The following is a 21,005-nucleotide window of genomic DNA, read 5'->3' on the forward strand; positions in this document are numbered from 1 at the left end:
CCCCCTTCCATTCCCAAACCCACCCCACCCATCCAGAGCCAGCCTTCCCCCCCACCCCATGTGTGCCGGTTGTGGGGAATGAGAAAAGAAAGGGGAGATATAGGGAAAAGAGAAATAGGGAGAAGGAAGACAGAAGAAAGGAGAGAAGAGAAAGAACACATGTCTTTGCATCAATAAATATGGGTAAGTCAAAAAGGTTCTTATCCCAAGGATTGAGGACTGGGTGCACAATCTGCTTGAGTTAGCAGGGCACGAAAAATGGGCCCTTATGAAGGCAAAGAAACCAGTTAAATCATCAGAAGTTTGGGACAACTTCCTTGAACTATCTATATATTTAATCCCCGTAGACGTGCCTCAGCCTCTGTGGGGATGCGTCCCGGCAACCCAGCTGATTGGCTGGGCAGCGGAGTGGAGGGATGCACCTGATTGGCTGAGGCACGTCTGTGGTGGAGGACAGAGGCAGCGGCGGGCCTTGCCGGGCCATGGAGGGCGGCGGCGGCAGGCCCGGCCCGGCCCGGCCCAGCCGGGGAGGTTGGCAGCGGCGGTGGGCCTGGCCCGGCTGGGGAGGCCAGCGGTGGGCCCGGCCAGAGACTGGGGTGGGGGGGAGAGAGGTAGCCGGCCCCCAAAAATGCGCAGATGCTCTGTGCAGGGGTCGGCTTGTACATAGCATTCCATGGATTAATTATGTGCATTTATAAGTTCGCCATCTTGTGTCTTCTCCTTTAGGAATCTTGCTCTCCCTGCTCATGCCTGTAGGTGGAAGTCCTCTAATCTCATTCTACCACCAACCCTTTGAATTGTGTGTGGGATCACCAAATCCTGTGTGTTTAATATTATCTGTATGGAACCAAGATGTCTGTAGATGTTTCTGTGTGCTGCTATTATTGATTGATTTCATTTCATTTCATTTCATTTCATTTTTATAACACCCTTCCAAAATGGCTCAGGGCGGTTTACAGTTAAAACAAACGATTAAAACAGTAAAGAGCTAAAACAAAAATTAAAAAACAATATAACAACAATTAACAATTTTAAAACATTTTTAAAATCAAACAATCGCAGTAATTAAAAACCCTGAAACCGGGTTAAAATATTAAAACCTATTTTAAAACCCTAGAAAGCCAGGCCAAACAGATACGTTTTAAGTGCTGTCCTGAAGGCTAATAGAGAATTCAAATTACGGATTTCCGCAGGGAGCGCATTCCACAGCCCCGGAGCAGCTATAGAGAAGGCTCGCCTCTGAGTTGCCACCAGATGAGCTGGTGGTAACTGGAGACGAACCTCTTCAGATGACCTTAATGTGCGGTGGGGATCATGCAGAAGAAGGCGCTCTCTGAGGTAACTCGGGCCTAAGCCGTTCAGGGCTTTAAAAGTAATAAACAGCACTTTTCACACAGCACATGATTAACCTATGAAATTCTCTGCCACAAGATGTGATGACTTCCACCAGCCTGAATGGCTTTAAGAAGGGTTTAGATAAATTCATGGAGGACAGGTCTATAAATGGCTACTAGTCTGTGGGTTATAGGCCACCTCCAGCCTAAGAGGCAAGATGCCTCTAAATACCAATTGCAGGGGAGCAACAGCAGGAGAGAAAGCATGCCCTCAGCTCTTGCCTGTGGGCTTCCCAGAGGCATCTGGTGGGGAAAGTGTGTGAAACGGGATGGTGGACTAGATAGACCTTGGGCCTGATCCAGCAGGGCTGTTATATAATTGAAAAAATTGCATATTCTTCTTGTTTGTTCCTGCTTCCATTCCATGATCTGTTCTTCAGTTTTGTATACCCTACATTTTAAGACTAGAATCCTCGTGATCTTGCAAGGTGTGTTAAAGTTGCAAAGCAAAAGTGCATATTCAAGAACTATTAATGATTAGCACAGAACTAATTTGTGTAAAATAGGATCCTGAGTATGCCCCCTCCTGCATATGTTAGAGGGTTTGGAGGAAACCTTGGGGTAGCAGAGAACTGTATATGGTTTCTGTTAGGTGGGGGACAATAAGAGTTTTGAGAACTGAGTTGGGGCTGTATATAGAGGAGATAAGGCAGATAGGTATGGGTTATCTATTGGCAGGCAAGACTAGGCAGAGGAAGGGGCAGAGAGTAAAGGATATGGATGAAAGGTAGCCAGATGATAGGAGAGAGGTTCAGAATTGATTACGTATGCAGAATAGTTTTCTGTGGGAAGGGGTATCTTCCTACCCATGGTGTATATGTGGGGGAGAGATGTGGGGAAATGCAGGAAAAATTCGACCTGCACTAGAGATGTGAAGTAAGTTCAAGAGATTTGGGAATGAGAAAAGGGAGATGATGGAGAGGAGATAGAACAAGGAAGGTGGCAAATGGAGTGGTCCTGGAAGACTACTCTAGGACCAAATGGAGTGCGGCAAATGGAGGGAAGAGAGCTGGTCTTGTGGTAGCAAGCATGACTTGTCCCCTTAGCTAAGCAGGGTCTGCCCTGGTTGCATATGAAAGGGAGACTACAGTGTAAGATATTCCCCTTAGGGGATATTCCCCTTAGGGGATGAAGCCGTCCTGGGAAGAGCAGAAGGTTCCAAGTTCCCTCCCTAGTATCTCCAAGATAGAGCTGAGAGAGATTCCTGCCTGCAACCTTGGAGAAGCCACTGCCAATCTGTGTAGACAATACTGAGCTAGATGGACCTACGGTCTGACTCAGTATATAGCAGCTTCCTATGTTCCTATGAGTGGAACAGCAGAGAGGCAGCTATGAGGTCCGGGTAGAACACAGAAAACTATTGCATACAGAATCGGACCATTGGTCCATTTAGCTCAGTATGGTCTACGCTGACTGACAGTGGCTCTCCAAGGCAGGAGACTCTCCCAGCCATACCGGGGACCTTCTGCATGCAAAGCAGATGCTGTACCACTAAGCTATGGCCCCATGATGGGGAGTGTGTCACATGGTCTCCTATTTCTCCTCTCACCCATTTTTTTAAAACCCCAAAACTTGCAATATTCTCTGTTTGACTTAGCATTTGACCTGTCATCCTATCAAGTTTCTTGCAGTGGGGCCCAATCCCTGTAGCTCCCTTCCTGTCATTCTACCCACACTTCCTGGTACCTTCCTCATTATTCCACAGCCTCCATTGCATTCTTCCACAACCACGTAATGCGTTCTGTGAATGACAATAGGATTTGTTTCTGAATTGACATTGCTGTTACATCCAGTGCCAGCCTGGTGCGCAAGTTAAGGCAGAAGCCTTAGTGTATAATTGCTGAGCTTTATACAGCATGGGTGAATTTGTAAGAGCCTTGACTCTTCTTTTAAACCTTATATTTAGGTCTTTTGATCTGAAATATATAGAGTAGCTTCCAGACTAATACTGTTGTCACAATATGCACCAGTGGAAAGAACCTCCCCACCCACCCACCCAAACTTCCTTAAATCTCTGAGGAGCTGTTGCCAAGGGCTGGAAGATTTTCAGCAATGGCATGAGACGCAGGGTGGGGTGGGGTGAATATCTAGAAACCACAAGTGGAACCTGCTAGCAGAGGCACTTCTTTGTCACAGCGGCTGCTGTCCAGAGCAACAAACCACTTGTAGGGTGAATAAATTTGCACTCACGCAAGAAGTAGGCTTGATTGTGCTAAAACCTGGGATTTGCCAAATTGTACTATTGTGCTCTTGTGCAGATGTCCCCATTAAAACAAATGATGGGGACACAGTTACGCAAGCATGTGTGTGGTAGCACAACTTAGCACAACTAGCTTGAGCTAGCACAGCATTCTTGCATAAGTAGTTCATTGTTCTGGATGCCAGCCAGTATCTGGAAATGCCTTCCCCCTCGCCCCTCCACTGTGCCACATCTTATGCTGTTACCAAAGGTCCCACACGACCCTCTGCAACAACTTTTCAGTGGCTTTGGGAAGCTCCAGTAAGGAGGAGGCTAGGGAAGGAGGCACTTTCTGCTGGGCTCTAGATCTCCAGAGCTGGGCTCTAGATCTCCAGAGCTGGGCTCTAGATCTCCAGAGCTGGGCTCTAGATCTCCAGAGCTGGGCTCTAGATCTCCAGAGCTGGGCTCTAGATCTCCAGAGCTGGGCTCTAGATCTCACCCATCACCTTTGGCTCTCAGGAAATGAATCTTGCCTTACCTGCACTAAACAGAAGCACTGCTTGGGAGCAAAACCATGGCATTGCGCTGGGCCTGATTCCACCGTGTCTCCTCTCCCTTTCTGCACCTAGATGACCCGGTTGCTTGTTGACTATGGCTGTGAAGTGAATGCCCTCAGCACAACGGGGGACTCGGCCCTGCACATTGCGGTGCAACGTGGGCGCTTTGACTGCACAATGGTGTTGCTGACCCACGGAGCTGTGACCAACACAAGAGGGAAGGACGGCAACACTCCCCTGCACCTGGCCATGAAGGTGGGCTTCTCTTCAGCCAAGGCTTCCATAGGAGGGGGCCAGGAGAGCTCTGAGAGAGGCATGTTCTTCCTAAAAATGCAGAGAGATTGTGGAGAAGACCCTTATCAGTGGCTGACATGAGAGAGGGAAATGAGTCAAAGTAGTCCCATTCCAATTAAAAGGACAACTTGGGTAATGCCAACTTGGCCTTTTGATTTCAGTGAGATGGCTTTGAGTAATCTTCCTCATCATGCCAGCCAATATTCTTTTGATGTAACTAACTATCGCTATCCTCTATTTCAGTCAGGGCTGCTCAACTTCGGCCCTCCTGCAGATGTTGGCCTACAACTCCCATAATCCCTGGCTATTGGCCACTGTGTCTGGGGATTATGGGAGTTGTCCAGAAACAGCTGGGGGGGGGGCTAAGTTGAGCAGGCCTGGTTTTAAATGCATACATCTTATGGACCATTCATATAATGCTTTTCAGTTTTATATAATGAACCTCCCAAAGTGGGTTACATAAAAGCATTAAAATGAGAAGCATCAATAACAATGCATACAACAAGACTTTAAGAGCTAGATCTTTACATGTTGCATTCTTAAAGAAGGCCATTTGATGTGCCGTGTCCGTGTCCCCTCCTCTCGGGGCACAATGGCCCCTGGCAGTTCTGTGGTGGCAGGTGGGGAAGGAGAGGGCATCTCCACTGGGACCTGAGGAGCTGGATGGTGGCAACTCCCCAGGTTGTGTCTGTCTCATCCCCTCAGAGTATGATGGTCCCTGGTCAGGGCCAGCCCAAGGATTGGTAGCGCACCAGGCAAAGTGGGCACCCTGCACCCTGCTCACCTGTGCAGGCAGGCATTTCCCATTTTGCGGGGGGTGGCCCCTGTTGCTCACCCACCTGCTTGCTCTCCTCACTGCAGCAGACTGCCACTCCTGCTGCCAGCCTGCCAGGGCACATTATAATCACCTCGCCACGTCATGCACTGACATCATTATAACATGGAGGGTCAGTGACGGGTGTGACTGCCTGCCGTGGTGAGGGGAGTAAGTGGCCGAGAGGGATGGGGAGTGCCTGCTCACCTGCCTGTGGGAGTAACTCATGATCCGGGCTGTACAGCCTCCCGCATCCCCCATTTGGCGACTTGAGCAACTGCCTAGTTCACCTAATGGGTGGGCTGGCCCTCTCTCTGGTAGCTCTGTGGAAGTTTATCCAGTTATCATCCTCAACCCACAGAATGCTGTTCTCCCCCTGCCCCCGTCCCAGCTAAGCTGGTTCTCTCACACAATGATGTTGGTAGAAACCTAATGATTTAGTTGGGGGCGAATGTACTGACAGCTTACGCTTTGGCTGCCAGATGGCCAAGGTAGAAGATGGTGGGTAAGTGATCATTCTTATGCTGTAAAGTATGGAAGGATGAAGACGCGAGTTCTGACAACACTTTTTCTTTTACAACCTTTCTCCCTCCCAACAGCAAGACCACTTAGATATGATCAAGGCCCTCATTGTTTTCGGAGCAGATGTGGACACTCCCAATGACTTTGGGGAGACCCCAGGGTTGGTGGCAGCCAGGACCAGCAAAGGTGAGAAGGGAACTGTAGACAGGCGAAGGGGAGTGGGAGTATGAGAACAGGATGTGGACTAGTAGAGAATGAGCCTTGGTCCACTCGATTGGATGCCGCTGACAGTGTGTGGAGAGAATGCATTTGTGGGTCGGCCTTGCAGTCTCCTGCGTGAGCGAGGACACACATTTGTTCTGCCCAATAAGCAGGCCACTGAGAAATGGAGGTATAGGGATTCGAGGAAGACACTGCCATAGAGCAGCGTGTGGCAGCCCTTGGTAAGATCTCGGCAGGCTGCAAAATTGCACTCCGCTGCCTTCCCTTAAAGCAAGCACCTCCAGCCCTGGGTCTTTCAAATGCAAACAGATGGAACTGGGCTGGTTCAGAACTTGCAGGGGTGACCGTCTGCTTTATGTAATGATTTTCTCTCCAACACATGTGATATCTTCGCCATACAAGGTGCCAACCGGAAAGTGCTCTTAGAACTGCTGAGGACGATAGGGGCTGAACGCTGCCACCCCCCTAGCACAGCCTCATCATTATCGTCATCTTCTCCCACCTTCCCAGAAAGAACACCATGCTCACGGAGTGCTAGCCAAACCCTAGGTAACCTGCTACCTAACCCTGTGCTCCTCTCTCTCCCTTTCTCATTCTTTTAGGACCACTTCATCTATTAGGGAAATTTGACATGGAAGGCATTCACTTGTGAAAGTCAGCATCCATCCTGGGTGTATATTATTACATATGGTGATTGCACACAGACTTTTCACTGTGTTGTGAATGTACAGTGAAACCACAGCCAATTCCTAATGGAACGATGTTGATTCTTCTTGCGTTCCATAGTTGTATGTCCTCCTGACACAATCGCTGCTTTTTCCTCTCCTTCCTACGTGTTCAATTTTGGTTTCAAGTGCTGATGTTTCAGAAAGGATAGGCTGAGATGCAGCAAGCAGGGTTGCCAGACTCCATAGGACCAGGCTCCTGGGCGTTTGATTGTTGTACACATGGGAGGTTTTCTGGCAGGTGGAGCTCTTTGTTGTTGTAGAATTGCAGTGGCGTCAGAGGCTGCACCTGCTACCTAGCGTCTTGTCTTCTATACAACAAAGGAATTTTCTCTTTTTTTCTCTTTATTTCAACAAGGACAACAAATAAAGATGATAATCCACATGGATGGTTACATAAAATGAAAAAGAAATAAAAGTGAAAAAGAGAGAGAAAAATAAAAAACTTAATCATTTACCTTTGCTACTGTAAATATAAATTTATAGTATAATACTTATATTTACTACTAATATAAGTAGAAGTAATTGTAATCATGAAAAATATTCTTCCAAGGATATTTCTCTTTAAGCCACGAATGGTTTGTTAAAATTAGAGCAGATTGCTAAAAACTCCTCCTATTTGCCATTCTGTTGAAAAAAGACCAGGCCAAATGCCTTTAACCAGCCCTTATCAAACATTCTCTGAAGTGTCCAGTAGATACAACAGAACCTCTTATTTATTTTTTTTAAATCAACCTCATTGTCAAATCAAACTTAGCATGTTTCACTGCCTTCAAAGCTGCTATAACAATCAAAGGTGCAGGAGCGTGGTCCTCTATTGAATCTGGCCACTGTGACAGCAGAGGACATGATTTCTCGGATCTCAGTTTCCCAGGGTCTCAGGATCCTGGGGTCCTAGGATCCCAGTTTCCCAGTCCTTTGTGCCTGTCTCTTTTCACACCATTAAATGGATATTTTGTTTGTTTTTACCCTGTGCCTCTCTAGAGTTCAGGGAAGTCATCGATTTTTCATCAGCCTTTGGAAGCTTGATAAAAACGCCCAATGTAGTGGACTACTCCACTGAGAAGAAAAGAAAGTGAGTGAAATCCATGAGATGACTTAATCTAGTCTGAACTCCTCTGCCCTGGTATGAACAATAAGAACAGCCTTGCTGGATCAAGCCCAAGGCCCATCCAGTCCAGCATCCTTTTTCACACGCTGGCCCACCAGATGCCTTTGAGAAGCCCACAGGGAAGAGGTGGGGGCACGACCTCTCTCTTGCTGTTGGAGAACAAGGAGAGGGGACCACTGAATTTCCAAAGAGGAAGGATCTCCTCCCAACCTTTTGTCCTCTCTGGCACTACAAATTTACTCCCAAGAATTGAAGGAAAAGCACTTGCTTTTCATTCAGAAGGTGCCAGGTTCAGGTCCTGGCATTTCCAGGTTGGAAAAAAACCCTGTCTGAAACCCTGGAGAGCTGCTGTCAGTCAGTGTCGATATTATTGAGTTACATGGACCAATGATCTGACTCAGTGGAAGGCAGCTCCTAAAGTTCTTGTGAATTGAGTTTATTTAACCTATATGCCATCTTTCTGTATAATGCTGTGTTCAGGATAACTAATAAACACACAACAAATACTACAAAACTCAGTTTAAAACAATATCAGCATGCAGTTTGCAGCAAAACCCACAAAGGAGATGGCAGCATATTCTGTGCATGATCCTTCCCTTCTGTTCCATTTCTCCTTCTCTAGCCAAGACCGCATCTTGAGCCTGGACGGTGGGGGTATCCGGGGCCTGGTGCTCATCCAGCTCCTCATTGCAATAGAGAAAGCGGCAGGGCGTCCCCTCAGGGAGCTCTTTGACTGGATAGCAGGGACTAGCACGGGAGGAATCCTGGCACTCTCTGTTGTCCACGGTAAGTCGTGATTGGAGTTGCAAGTTTCGTAGAAGGAGAAATGCCCCAGCCTCGGGTGGAAATGATGACTTGAAGTGAGGGATAGAGGAGGGTTGTTGGAAATTTTGGGCTTGAGTTTGGCTATAAAGACTGTTCCTGCCAGTTAGGGGAGAAATCTGGCCTCTGCTTAATGGGCAATTTCCAGAAGTCAGGGGTTTGCTCTTCATGAGAAATATTTGGAAGCGGGCTCTAGATTTTTTGCTGAATTGCCACACAACATGGCTGTGTAATCCACATCTATTCAGGTACACAATTTTAGGCTGACTGACAAAATTTTGGATTTCAACATGTTACATTTGTGTAACTTCAGCTAACAGCTCTCAGAGCAGCAAACAATACTGCAGTGAAATGCGATATTAAGAAGAAGCATAAAACAATCCAGCACAAAGCCTTTCTGACTGTTTGGCAAAGAGGAAGAACACAGAGGAGTCATCCTGCCATCCAACGCCTGTTTTTGTTTCTCAGCCTTTGGGCAGCTCACACATGTCCAGCCATTTCACTGCAGATGACGATTAGAAAACTGCTTTTTATTTTTATTTTTTTAATTTAAAAGAAAATCAAGTTTTCCCTTGTGCACAGTTTGGGGTTTCTGGGGCATAGGCATCTCCCAAACTTTAATGCTCACCTTCAGACCATAAACTGTCTGTATAGGCCTTGTGCAGACCAATTCTCCATCCCTCCCCCTTTCCCCAGCTGCTCCCTTCAGTATCCTGTAGCTCTTGGGGGCCACTGAACATGCTCAGTACATATACTGCTGTATATGAGGGAGAACCAGGCCAGTGAAAAAGCCCTTGCCAGCTGGAGAGGGTGAGTGGCTGCACGTTCGTGCCCAGCCCCCTGTGTTGGTGTGCTGACACAGGGTAAGTGGTGTGACCAGTATGGGGTAGCATGTCTGGCCTTGGCACAGAGGTGGGGGGAAATGCAGAAGGGGACTGGGGAGTTGGGGGTCTGCAGCCCCCAGACTGCTCCACAACCCAAGGAAATTTGCCCCCCCCCCCTTGCTCCATTATCCCTATGTGCTTGCTTCCCAGGCATGCAACAGAAATGACTGAAGCCTTCACTGATGTCATTCCGATCTGCGTTCACACAGCCTTCTTGTTCTTCCTCCCAGAGTCTCAGGCCATCTGCCTTTCTGTCATGTCTTCTCCAACAACATTTATTGTGTTGCCTTTACAGTATCGTCACACTACAGCAACACACGAGTCTCTGCATTTCTACTACAAGGTGTCTTCCAGGGCATTTACTGCATGTCTTCAGACACTCAAATGCCCTTCGAACATTACCCCCAAAAGCTGTCTCTTCTGTAATGCAGAAAAACCTAATCTCTTGTTAAAACCTATATTTTCCCTTTAGCTTTGTGTGGTGGTGGTGGTGGTTATTGACTGGTTTGTTTTATCCAGACATCGAGTCCTTCCCGAGGACCTGGGATGGCTGAATATTATTATTAGTATTTATTATTAATAATTCAATTTCTATACCGTCCTTCCAAAAATGGCTCAGGGCGGTTTACACAAAGAAATAAGAATGATCCCTGTCCCCAAAGGGCTCACAATCCTGCAGAAATTTTGATCTGGGTTTTCACTTTATTTTATTTTGCAGTTGCCTGTACTGCTACTTTATTTTTTTGCTTTGATAAGTGTTTTTCAGCCTCTGTTCCCTGTGTCCATCTTCCTTAATCTACCCTCTCCCTTGTTTAACAGTAGCTTTTGAGCAGAGATGTCTTCTGTTTACAAAGTGACAGGTGCAGTCCTGCAGCTTCAGCCGTGTGTAGCTCTCGGTCTTGCTTGTCACATCAGCCGTTCTCTGCTCCTGAGTACTGCTAATGTCTCTCTGCATCCCAGGGAAGCCCATGGACTACATGCGCTGCTTGTATTTCCGCATGAAGGATCAAGTATTTCGAGGGTCACGACCCTATGAGTCAGAGCCCCTGGAGGATTTCCTGAAGAAGGAATTTGGAGAACACACCAAAATGACAGACGTCAAGACACCAAAGTAAGCCACAGATTTTGTGCTGGTCGCACACTGATCACAATGGCTTCCTTGCATCCTGTTCTACCTCTGCTGTCCTTCATGACAACACACACACACACACACACACACACACACACACACACACACACACACACACACCCCTGCCATACTGAGGAGAGCTGGTCTTGTGGTGGCGAGCATGAATTGTCTCTTTTGCTAAGCAGGGTCTGCCTTGGTTTTCATTTGGATGGGAGACCACACGTGAGTGCTGTAAGATCCTTCGGGGCCATAACTCAATGGAAGAGCATCTATATGCTTGCCTGCAGAAGGTCCTAGGTTCATTTCCCGGCATCTCCATTTGGGGCTGGGAGAGACTCCTGCTTGTGACCTTGGAGAGTTGCTGCCAGTTAGTCTAGGCATTACTGAACTCGATGAACCAATGGTCCGACTAAGTATAAGGCAGCTGCCTATGTTCCTATGAGTTGGACCATTGGTCCATTGAGCTCAGCATTGTCTACTTTGATCAGTGGTAGCTTTCCAAAGTCTCAGATGAAGCTCTTTCTCAGTACCTGCTTCCTGAGATCTCTGGACTGGAAGTGCTGGGGATTGAACCTGGGACCTTCTTCATGCAAAACTCATTTATTACCACTGGGCTATGGATTCTTCTCTAAAGTCTTATCTGTCTTGCTCTTATATAGGCTCATGTTGACAGCAACTCTTTGTGACCGGCAGCCTGCTGAGCTCCATCTGTTCCGGAATTATAGCCCACCAGAGTCCAAGCTCAAATCATGCCATTACAAGACAACGCCTTTGTTCCAAGCATTAACTAAGCCAGAAGGTAAATGTTTGCTCATAAAGGAGTTGAAGAGACTCATTGGATGGAAGAAAAAAGAGTTCCATACTTGCCTCCCTTCCCTCTCTCTTGGGGGGTGTCCAGGCCATACAATGTGATACCAAAGCGTATAATATTACTGCTACAAAAATTTGTATATTTCTTTTCAACAGAAGTTCTCAAAGTGATGTACATAGAAAAATAATAAGATGGTCCCTTGTCTTAAAAGGGATCTCAGCCTGAAAAATAACATGATCTCCATGTAGGAAGACGCGTTGACCACTTCCTTAGTGAAGGTGGGGGGCGTCAATCTTTCCAGCTTTGGATGCAAACAAAACCCTTGTACCAGTTGCATGTGGACAGTGCACATGGAGCAGCCCCAAAAGTGGGATAGTGACTGGCATTGCTAGGTACTACTGAAAAGATGTACAAAAAATCATGGACTCTCCATCTTTTTCTATCTCCTGTTGTAGGAAGATAAAACATTTAGATGGAACTGCAGAATATGGGTAATGTCCTTCATCATCTGGGCCAAAAGAAATTGATGAATCTCTTCTCTTAATGATTTTAGGATTTCATTTGCACTATTGAACAGCCTACTGTTCCATGCAACATGTTTCTTGTTTTCGTTTCACCTTGCATGGAAAAGTAGCCAGCTGATACAAATCAGTTCTCCCCTGCATTTTGTGTTGAGAGAGTGTAAATAACAGTTCATCCTGTTCTCTCCCTCATTGTCAATTTGTGCTGGCTTCATTGCATCATACCTCATGAGCTAATCTCTTATGTCGCTTTCTGGAACGGAGTCTGCTCCATTTTCCTGAGAAGTATTTTTGTAGCAGGGGAACTGCTGCCTCCTTTAACACTTGTACTAGGTTGGCCATTGTGGAAATTCTCTGGAGCCTTCCTGGGATGGATCCAGTAGCTCAGCTAGCTGTGTCAGGGCTGCCCCACTGGTTATCCATTATTCCAAGGGTTCTCAAACTTGCATCTCCAGTTGTTATTTCATTCATTCATTCATTCATTCATTCATTCAACATATATTATACCACCCAAAACTTACATCTCTGGGTGGTTTACAACAAGATAAAAACATTAAAACATTATTTAAAAACAAAAACAAGAAATTTAAAACACAACAATTTAATTTTTTAAAAACAATATTCTAAAACAACATTAAAAACAATCAAAACAATATCAATTAAAAGCCTGGGTGAACAGATGTGTCTTTAAAGACTTTTAAAAAATGGTCAGAGATGGGGAGGCTCTTATTTCACTAGGGAGCGCATTCCAAACCCTTGGGGCAGCAACAGAGAAGGCCCGTCCCTGAGTAGCCACCAGACGAGCCGGTGGCAAATGCAGACAGATCTCTCCTGATGATCTCAATGGGCGGTGGGGTTCATAACAAAGAAGACGTTCTCTTAAATACCCAGGGCCCAAGCTGTTTAGGGCTTTATAGGTTATAACTAACACCTTGTATTTTGCCCGGAAACATATTGGCAGCCAGTGTAACTCCTTCAATACAGGAGTAATATGGTCTCAAGATGACCCAGAGACCAACCTGGCTGCCGCATTCTGAACCAACTGTAGTTTCCGGACTACGTACAAGGGCAGCCTCACATAGAGCGCATTACAGTAATCCAGTCTGGAGGTTACCAGCAGATGTACCACTGTTTTGAGGTCATCTATCTCAAGAAACACTTGTTGCTGGATCTTTGGCCATAGTGGCTGGGAATGATGAGAGTTGTAGTCCAGCAACATCTGGCGACCCAAGTTTGATCATCTGTGCATTAGGCACCTGGAACCCCGCAGCTGATGGGCACACCACTGCCTCTCAGCCTCGGCCCCACCATCTGCAACATGGGGATAAAAATATTTACATTACAGACTTGTTCTCAGGATAGCTGAGTGCTGGCCGTCTTGAAATATCGGAAGGGCTGTCATATAGGAGAAGCAGCGGACTTATTCTATCTGCCTCCTGAAGGCCGGTCTAGAATTAGGGGGTTGAAATGTTAAGGAAGCATAGGGACTTAGGAAGCTGCCATATATTGGGTCAGACTGTTGGTTCATCTAGCTCAGCATTGTTTACATGGACTGGCAGTGGCTTCTGCAAGACTGCAGGCAGGAGTCTCTCTCAGCCCTATTTTGGAGAAACCAGGGAGGGAACTTGGAACCTTCTGCATGCAGATGCTTTTCCCAGAGCGGCCCCATCCCCTAAGGGGAATATCCTACAGTGCTGAGTCATGTTGTCTCCCATTCATATGCAACCAGGGCAGACCCTGCTTAGCAAAGGAGACAAGTCATGCTTGCTACCACAAGACCGAATCTCCTCCTCCAGACCAGCCTGAATCCTCTGCAAATTCAGGTTAGGCATCAGGAGGAATTTCCTAACTGTTAAGAGTGGTTAGGGGAGGAGAACTGGTCTTGTGGTAGTGAGCATGAATTGTCCCCTTTGCTAAGCAGGGTCTGCTTTGGTTTGATATGGATAAGACTTGGAGGATGGGGCCATAGTTTAGTGAAGGACCTTCTGCTTTGCACACAGGAGGTCCCAAGTTCACTCCCTGGCACCTCAAGATAGGGCTGGGAGAGACTCCTGCCTGCAACCTTGAAGAGCTACTGCCTGTCTGACTTGGCATAAGGCAGCTTCTTATGTTTCTGTGTTTGACAGTGGAATAGCTTGCCTCATGCAGTGGTGGCCTGTTCTTCACTGGAGGTCTTCAAACAGGAGCCTGAAGACCCTCTCTCAGGGATGTTGAAGCACTTTCTTGCTCTGAGCAGGTTGGACAAGAAGACCTCCAACAATCAAGTTCTATGATGATATGAAGCTCTTTGAACCCCTATAGTGCAGTATCAATGTTTGGTAGATCTTGGGGACTACTCAATTGGCTGCATACACACTGCATAGGATTCCAAGAAAGATATGTTTCTCTTTGTCCACCCCCGCCCCCCCCCCCAGATCAGCTGGTGTGGCAGGCTGCCCGTTCCAGTGGAGCTGCTCCGACATACTTCCGGCCGGTTGGACGGTTTCTGGATGGAGGGCTGCTGGCCAACAACCCCACCTTGGATGCCATGGCAGAGATCAATGAGTACAACAAATCCTTAATCCAGAAGGTGCGAATGCAGGCTGCAGCCAACTTTCCTGCCCTGGCACTTACTCCAACATCACTCTACACTTGTGGGGTTTGCAGGGCAATCCTACTTTAAAATAAGTCCTGCATAGTTCAGAGGGATTTATGTTTTAGCAGCCCCTGCCCCCAGACTCCTATGCTATCTTGCAAGCAAAGACATTTTATTGCAGCATGGCCGAGTAAATTCTGGCCTAGGAAAGCTCATGCCAACAGTAGGCTTGCTAATCTTTCATCTTTAAAACCCGTTGCCAGTTTTTATGATGAAAGCCTAAGATGGGGTAGGCAAGCTGTAGTTGAACTACAACTCCCATCATCCCATCCACAATTTTTTGTGGCTATGGATAATGGGAGTTGTAGTTCAGCAACAGCTGGAGAGCCAAGGTTGCCTAACCCTGGGCTGAGAGCTTGTTCACATGTTAACCTCTTAATTAGCCATTACTACTGTAAAAAATCTCCACCCATCTTTCTTCAAGATCAGGAATGTACCACCACATTGGTGTGCTAAATGCCTATATACCAAGGAGCTCAAAATGACATAAGTAACCGTCGCCCACACACACTAATTTTTATCCTTACAACAATCCTGTGAAGTAGGTTAGATAGTGACTGGGTCAGGGTTACTCAGCGCTTCATTGTGGTTGTTTTTTTTTTTTAATAATTGTTTGTATTGATTTTCTTATTAAGAGCTTTTTGCTCTATTTCCACTCTTTTGAGCAGCAAGAATATCCTTCCACAGGCTAATCTGATCAATAGAAGGGGAACAATTACTGCATGCCCTGCTTGTGTATTGAATGAAAGGTTGCCAGGTCTTGTTTTAACAGACCATTAACCAATCTTCTTTGATTAGTATATTGCTCTGTCTAACCATCTTGATACTGTGAAGTGTTTTTCCATTTCTTTGCTATCTCCATCCTGGTGGCTGCAGCATGAGATCTTGGTCAAGGAGTATTTTTATAATGAGCTTTAAAAAACTGATAGCAACATTAATGCAGGGTCTGATGCTATGATCTGTGTCATTACAACTGAAATCATACCCAAGATAAGCCTCCAACACTTCTTAACTTTTGGGCACTTCCACCATAAATATATAAGAGTCTGACATCCCTTGCAACCATTTGGCGAGAGCGTTGTGTTTACATAATGAAACTTCTCCAGAATTAAGTGTCTGTGTCCTGTGTCCTCTCATGTTCTGGCTGAAATGGGCTAAACTGGGATTTGAACCTACAACTACAACAAATATTTAAATACTGATTTTCAACAAGTTTCCAAAGCAGTTTACATAGAGTAATAATAAATAGGATGGATCCCTGTCCCCCAAAGAGCTCACAATCTAAAAAGAAACATAAGATGGAAACCAGCAACAGTCACTAGAGGAGTACTGTGCTGGGGGTGGATAGGGCCAGTTGCTCTCCCCCTGCTAAATAAAGAGAACCACCACTTTAAAAAGGTGCCTCTTTGCCCAGTTAGCAGGGGTTTCCCAGTTTCCCAGGTTTCCCTGCCCCTAGTCAGATACTCTTAACTGCTTTGCCATCCTGACTCTCATTCCGTTGTACAAAATGCAGTTAGAATGACGCAGAATCCTAATTTAAGTTCTTGAGTGTGATGTATGGTTTCATCATAGTCTGTAAAAAGCTTTGAGCAGTGCTGGAAGGAGTAGGTGTAGCCGCCTGCTCTGTTGCCTTGTCCATGAAATAAGATGCCCTGGACAACCAATTCAGTAAACTAAGACCATTTTCCTGCCCTCCCACCCAAAGGTGTCTTGCTAAACTGTGTCTCTCTGTCCTCCTAGGGTCAGGGCCACATGGTCAAGAAGTTGGGAGTGGTGGTCTCCCTTGGGACAGGGAAGGCTCCAAGGGTTTCTGTGAGCTCCGTGGATGTCTTCCGCCCCACCAACCCATGGGAACTCGCTAAGACTGTCTATGGTGCCAGAGAACTGGGCAAGATGGTGGTGGACTGTGTGAGTATTGGTTGGCAAAGGAATGGGCCATCGAAGTGGAGGCCCTGTGGGGGATATTTGTTAAATGAAATAAACATATTTGTATGCCACCCAAGACTTATGTCTTTGAGTGGTTTACAATATAATAATACAAATTACAACAAAATAAAAAGGTTAAAACATTACAATAATTTAAAACTTAAAACGATGCTTAAAAACTATTAAAACAGTATCTAATTGAAAGCCTAGGTGAACCAATGTGTCTTGACTGCCTTTTAAAAAGTTGTCAGAGATAGGAGGCATTTATTTTAGCAGGGAGTGGATTCCAAAGCCTTGGGGCACCAATGGAGAAGGCCCGTCCCTGGGTAGCCACCAGATGAGCCGGTAGCAATGGCAGATGAACCTCTGCATATCCAGATGTTTAACTGATGAGTTCTCCATTTGAAGGATAAAAGAATATTTCCTTAGCAAAATACTAAGAATTTAAACTCACAGGCAGGGCGGCTTGTAGAACTGGTGTTCTCTTTTACTGGTGTTCTCAACATGTTTCAATAAGTATCCTGGGGAATATTTAAGTCCTTTATGAACCAGTGCAATAAACCAGTATTGCACTGACCTCTATCAAACAGAAGAGCTTGTTTGTTAGAGGTCACGGCAATGTGGTTTTTTGAGCTGGTTCATAAAGCTTCATAAATCTTCCCCTGATAAAAGTAATTGAAATGCATTGGGAATGCCAATAAAAGAAAACGCCAGTCCTAGCAGCTGTCCCATCTCTGTGTTTGTTGTGAGATTCCAGTTGCCCTTGATCCTTTTCTTTGTTTAGTAGATAAAACTCCCAACAAATATGAAGGAGTCATCTTATAGCATTTTGCAACAATTTTAAAAGAATTGCTTTAAAACTGGCTGCGGATATGTTTGGTGGCAAATACACAGTGCTGGTGAGAACATAAGAACAGCTCTGCTGGGTCAGGCCCAAGGCCCATCTAGTCCAGCATCCTTTCACACAGTGGCCCACCAGATGCCGCTGGAAACCTACAGGCAGGAGTTGAAGGAGGCATGCCCGCTCTCTCCAGCTGTTACTCCCCTGCAACTGGTACTCAGAGGCATTCTGCCTTTGAGGCTGGAGGTGGCCCTCCGACTAGTAGCCGTTGATAGACCTCTCCTCCATGAAGTTATCTAAGCCCCTCTTAAAGCCATCCAGGCTGTTGGCTGTCATCACATCTTGTGGCAGAGAATTCCACAAGTTGATTATGAGTTGTGTGGAAAAGTACTTCCATTTGTTGGTCCTAAATTTCCTGGCAATCAATTTCATGGGATGACCCCTGGTTCTAGTGTTATGTGAGAGGGAGAATAATTTCTCTCTATCCACTTTCTCCACACCATGCATGATTTTATAGACCTCTATCATGTCTCCCCGCAGTAATAATCTATAATGCCCTTAACAGGTTGGGTCCAGGGTATTTAAGAAGGTGCCATTTTTGTTATGAACCCTGCTGCCTGTTGAGATCATCTTGAGAAGTTGGTTTACAATTGCTACTAGGGATGTGCAAACAGGTTCGACCATTCGGGGTCGAACTGAACCACCCCCTGTTCGGTCCAACCCTGGACTGAACACCCCATGACTGTTCAGGGGGGGGTTCGCATTCTTTTCTTTTCTTTTTAAGGAAAAAAAATTTTTTAACCTACTCCCCTTCGGGGGAGTTTCTTGGGGCGGTGGGGTGTGTGTGTCTGTGGAGGTTCCATCTCCCCCCGCCAGCCTCCGTAATCACCCCCTACAGACCATTTGACTGGTTTTTCAGCCCGTTTGGGCCTCCATATTTCTGCGCGGTGGCCATTTTGGACACTGCCTTGCATGCGGAAATGGCCTCTGCAAGGCCCTGGGTCATGCCAGGTCTTGCAGAGGCCATTTGCGCATGCATGGTGGCATTCAAAATGGCCACCACACAGAAATATGGAGACCCGAACTGGCTGAAAAACTGCCTAAAAGGGCTGGAGGGGGGTGACTATAGAGGCCGGGAGGGCAGGGGGAACCTCGGTGGACCCCGCCCCCCACCCTAGGAACTCCCCCAAAGGGGAGAAGGTTAACCCCCCCAATAAATAAATAAATAACATTTCGCGACCTCCCCCACCGGACTGAACCGGGGGTGGGGTTTGAGGGTCTGGTCAGGTTTGAGTCTGGTCCAGACCAAACTGGTCTGGTCAGGTTTGAGTCTGGTCCAAACTTGAACCAAACTTGAACCAAACTGGGCCAGCCGGTTCTGTGCACATCACTAATTGCCACCAGCCAATTTGGTGTCAACTCAAAATCAGGTGTTCCCTGTAGCCACCCTGGGACTTTGGAATGCACTCCCTGATAGACAGCCTCTGGCTGTTTGCGCTCTTTCTCGCTTGTGCGCTCTCTCTCCCTAACTCTTTAAAAGCACCTGTTTTGTCAGGCCTTTCATTAACATTTTTTTAAAAAATTGTTTTGTTTTTATTATGTTGTCATTTTAGTTGTTGCTGTATTTTATGTATTTATGCATAGTGCCTAGAGATTTATGTATTGGGAAGTTTACAAATATGAGAAATGAATAAATAGAGCCAGGATCTTCAAAGTGAAAGGTGGGTCTCCCTAAGGTGTCCTCAGCAAATGCCAAGGGAGACCTGGGCGGCCCTTCAGTCTGCCTTGTAAAAAAAAAAAAAAAATTATGGCCATAAGCCAAACAACCTTCAGTCTGCTGTCCTTCATTATTGACTCGAGACTGTTTAAATAGGGAGAAATACTTGAGGGACTTCCTGCTTGGGACTTCCCTTCCTGCCCACCCCCATCTTTATGAAGCCTGCTTCAGTGCTCCCATCCCTTTCCCTGCCCCATAGGTTGCCCTGCACTCCCTCCTGAACACGCCCTGCCATTATTCCAAGCCCCACCTCACCTCCGAGACACCCCGTTGGCATCCGCGCCACTCGTCATCCAGGCATGTCGGAAGCCATGAGGAGGCCACGGCTGTGTCCGAGAGCTCCTCTCGCCCGTAGGCCTCCTCCTGCTCCTGCAGCCATTCTTCTGGCGGGCTGTCTGGGCTCTCTTCCTCACTGCCACCTCTGGTGACCACGCCAGTGGTTTGTGGGGTAGGGGCCAGGCGGAGACACTTATTTATTTCTGCATTTATATCCCGCTCTTCCTCCATGGAGCCCAGAGGGGTGTACATGGTTGTGTTTATCCTTACAACAACCCTGTGAGGTAGGTTAGGCTGAGAGATAAGTGACTGGCTGAGTACCACCCAGTGAGTTTCATGGCTGAACAGGGATTTGAACTCGGGTCTCCCCAGTCTTATTCCAACACTCTAACCACTACACCACACTGGCTCTCATGACATGAGCTGCTCCTTATCCTCTCCCAGCTGGAGTCAGCCTGTTGGCTGTAATGCAGATGGCTCTGTCGTGAGACCTAGGAAGAGAGAAGCACTGCCCTCCAGGCCCCCTGTCTAATTCCACCCTCCCTCCTTAATTGCACTGGCCCAGCCATGGACATTTATTTTATAACACAGAACTCTTCCAGTCTCTGCCCTATTCAGAGACCCCCGTGCTACACATTTAATGGCAGTAACTTAATCACCATCTGTCTTAGCTGATGTTAAGCCTTGCGCGACGGCCTTTTAACGTACTTTAAACTCTGAAGGGTCCAGAGTGTTACAAGGTAACCTTCTGATTCAGTGATACTTCAGTTGTCAGAATGATGGGGCAGCATTTGTTGCTTCTCTCAGACAGAAGCCTGTATGTGGACTAGGAGCCACTTAAAAAGATTTACCACTCAGTGCCTATAGCCATACTGGGCGGTGGGGGAAGGGGAAGCACTGGAATTATGCCAAAGGGTAACCTTCATTACGTCCAAGTAAGTCGGGATGTGCCAAAACGCGGTTTGGTGGCCGAATCACGGGCACATCCCTTTAAAAGAGAGGGCTTACACAGCCCTTTTAAAGTAGAGGAGAGCAGGTCCATATCTGCTCCTCCTCCAATCGCTGCCATTGCTACAATCTTGTCACTCCCCCCAGCTATGCCCACACGCCGGCAGGGCATCTCCCAGCTGCCCCTGTGTGATGCCGGCCCGCACATGGCCTCCGAACATGCGTGGAGGCCATTTGCATGGTCAGCAACCATGCATGTGTGGAGGCCATGTGCGTGTCGGTGTCACACAGGGTGTCTCCCTGCCAGCATAGCTGGGGGAAGCGGCATGATTACGGCAGTGGTGGAGATCAGAGGAGGAGCAGGTATGGACCTAAAATCTTCTGCTTTAAAGGAGCTGTGTAATCCCCCATTTTAAAATGGATGTTCCTGCGATTTGGACACCGAATTGTGTTTCAAGCACATCCCTACTAGTAAATTTTATACTGAATTCTACAAATTGTAGAACTGTTTGTATTTCTACACCATTTTGTTTCTACTAGTTATGAGAAAGGGCAGTTCAGGGCTCTGATGCTCCATCTTCTGACCGTGAGAATTAAAAAAAGTTTTAAATCAGAAA

At 46.7% G+C, this 21,005-nt stretch overlaps 1 protein-coding gene across 6 annotated transcripts in view; it reads left to right on the forward strand.

Annotated features, from left to right (window-relative positions):
- PLA2G6 (phospholipase A2 group VI) overlaps positions 1-21,005 on the forward strand; it is a 51,174-nt gene that overhangs the window by 24,707 nt on the left and 5,462 nt on the right. For 4 of the 6 annotated variants that reach the window (XM_053254822.1, XM_053254821.1, XM_053254824.1 and 1 more), the window contains exons 7-15: positions 4,203-4,385; positions 5,838-5,946; positions 6,385-6,531; positions 7,692-7,782; positions 8,441-8,604; positions 10,485-10,635; positions 11,313-11,452; positions 14,400-14,554; positions 16,361-16,528. In XM_053254822.1, coding sequence (XP_053110797.1) covers positions 4,203-4,385; positions 5,838-5,946; positions 6,385-6,531; positions 7,692-7,782; positions 8,441-8,604; positions 10,485-10,635; positions 11,313-11,452; positions 14,400-14,554; positions 16,361-16,528 — 1,308 coding nt within the window. The remainder of the gene's footprint in view (positions 1-4,202; positions 4,386-5,837; positions 5,947-6,384; positions 6,532-7,691; positions 7,783-8,440; positions 8,605-10,484; positions 10,636-11,312; positions 11,453-14,399; positions 14,555-16,360; positions 16,529-21,005) is intronic. The other 2 variants (XM_053254825.1, XM_053254823.1) reach the window with 2 other exon arrangements.

The sequence above is a fragment of the Hemicordylus capensis genome, chromosome 5 (assembly GCF_027244095.1).
Source record: "Hemicordylus capensis ecotype Gifberg chromosome 5, rHemCap1.1.pri, whole genome shotgun sequence".
Lineage (NCBI taxonomy): Eukaryota > Metazoa > Chordata > Lepidosauria > Squamata > Cordylidae > Hemicordylus > Hemicordylus capensis.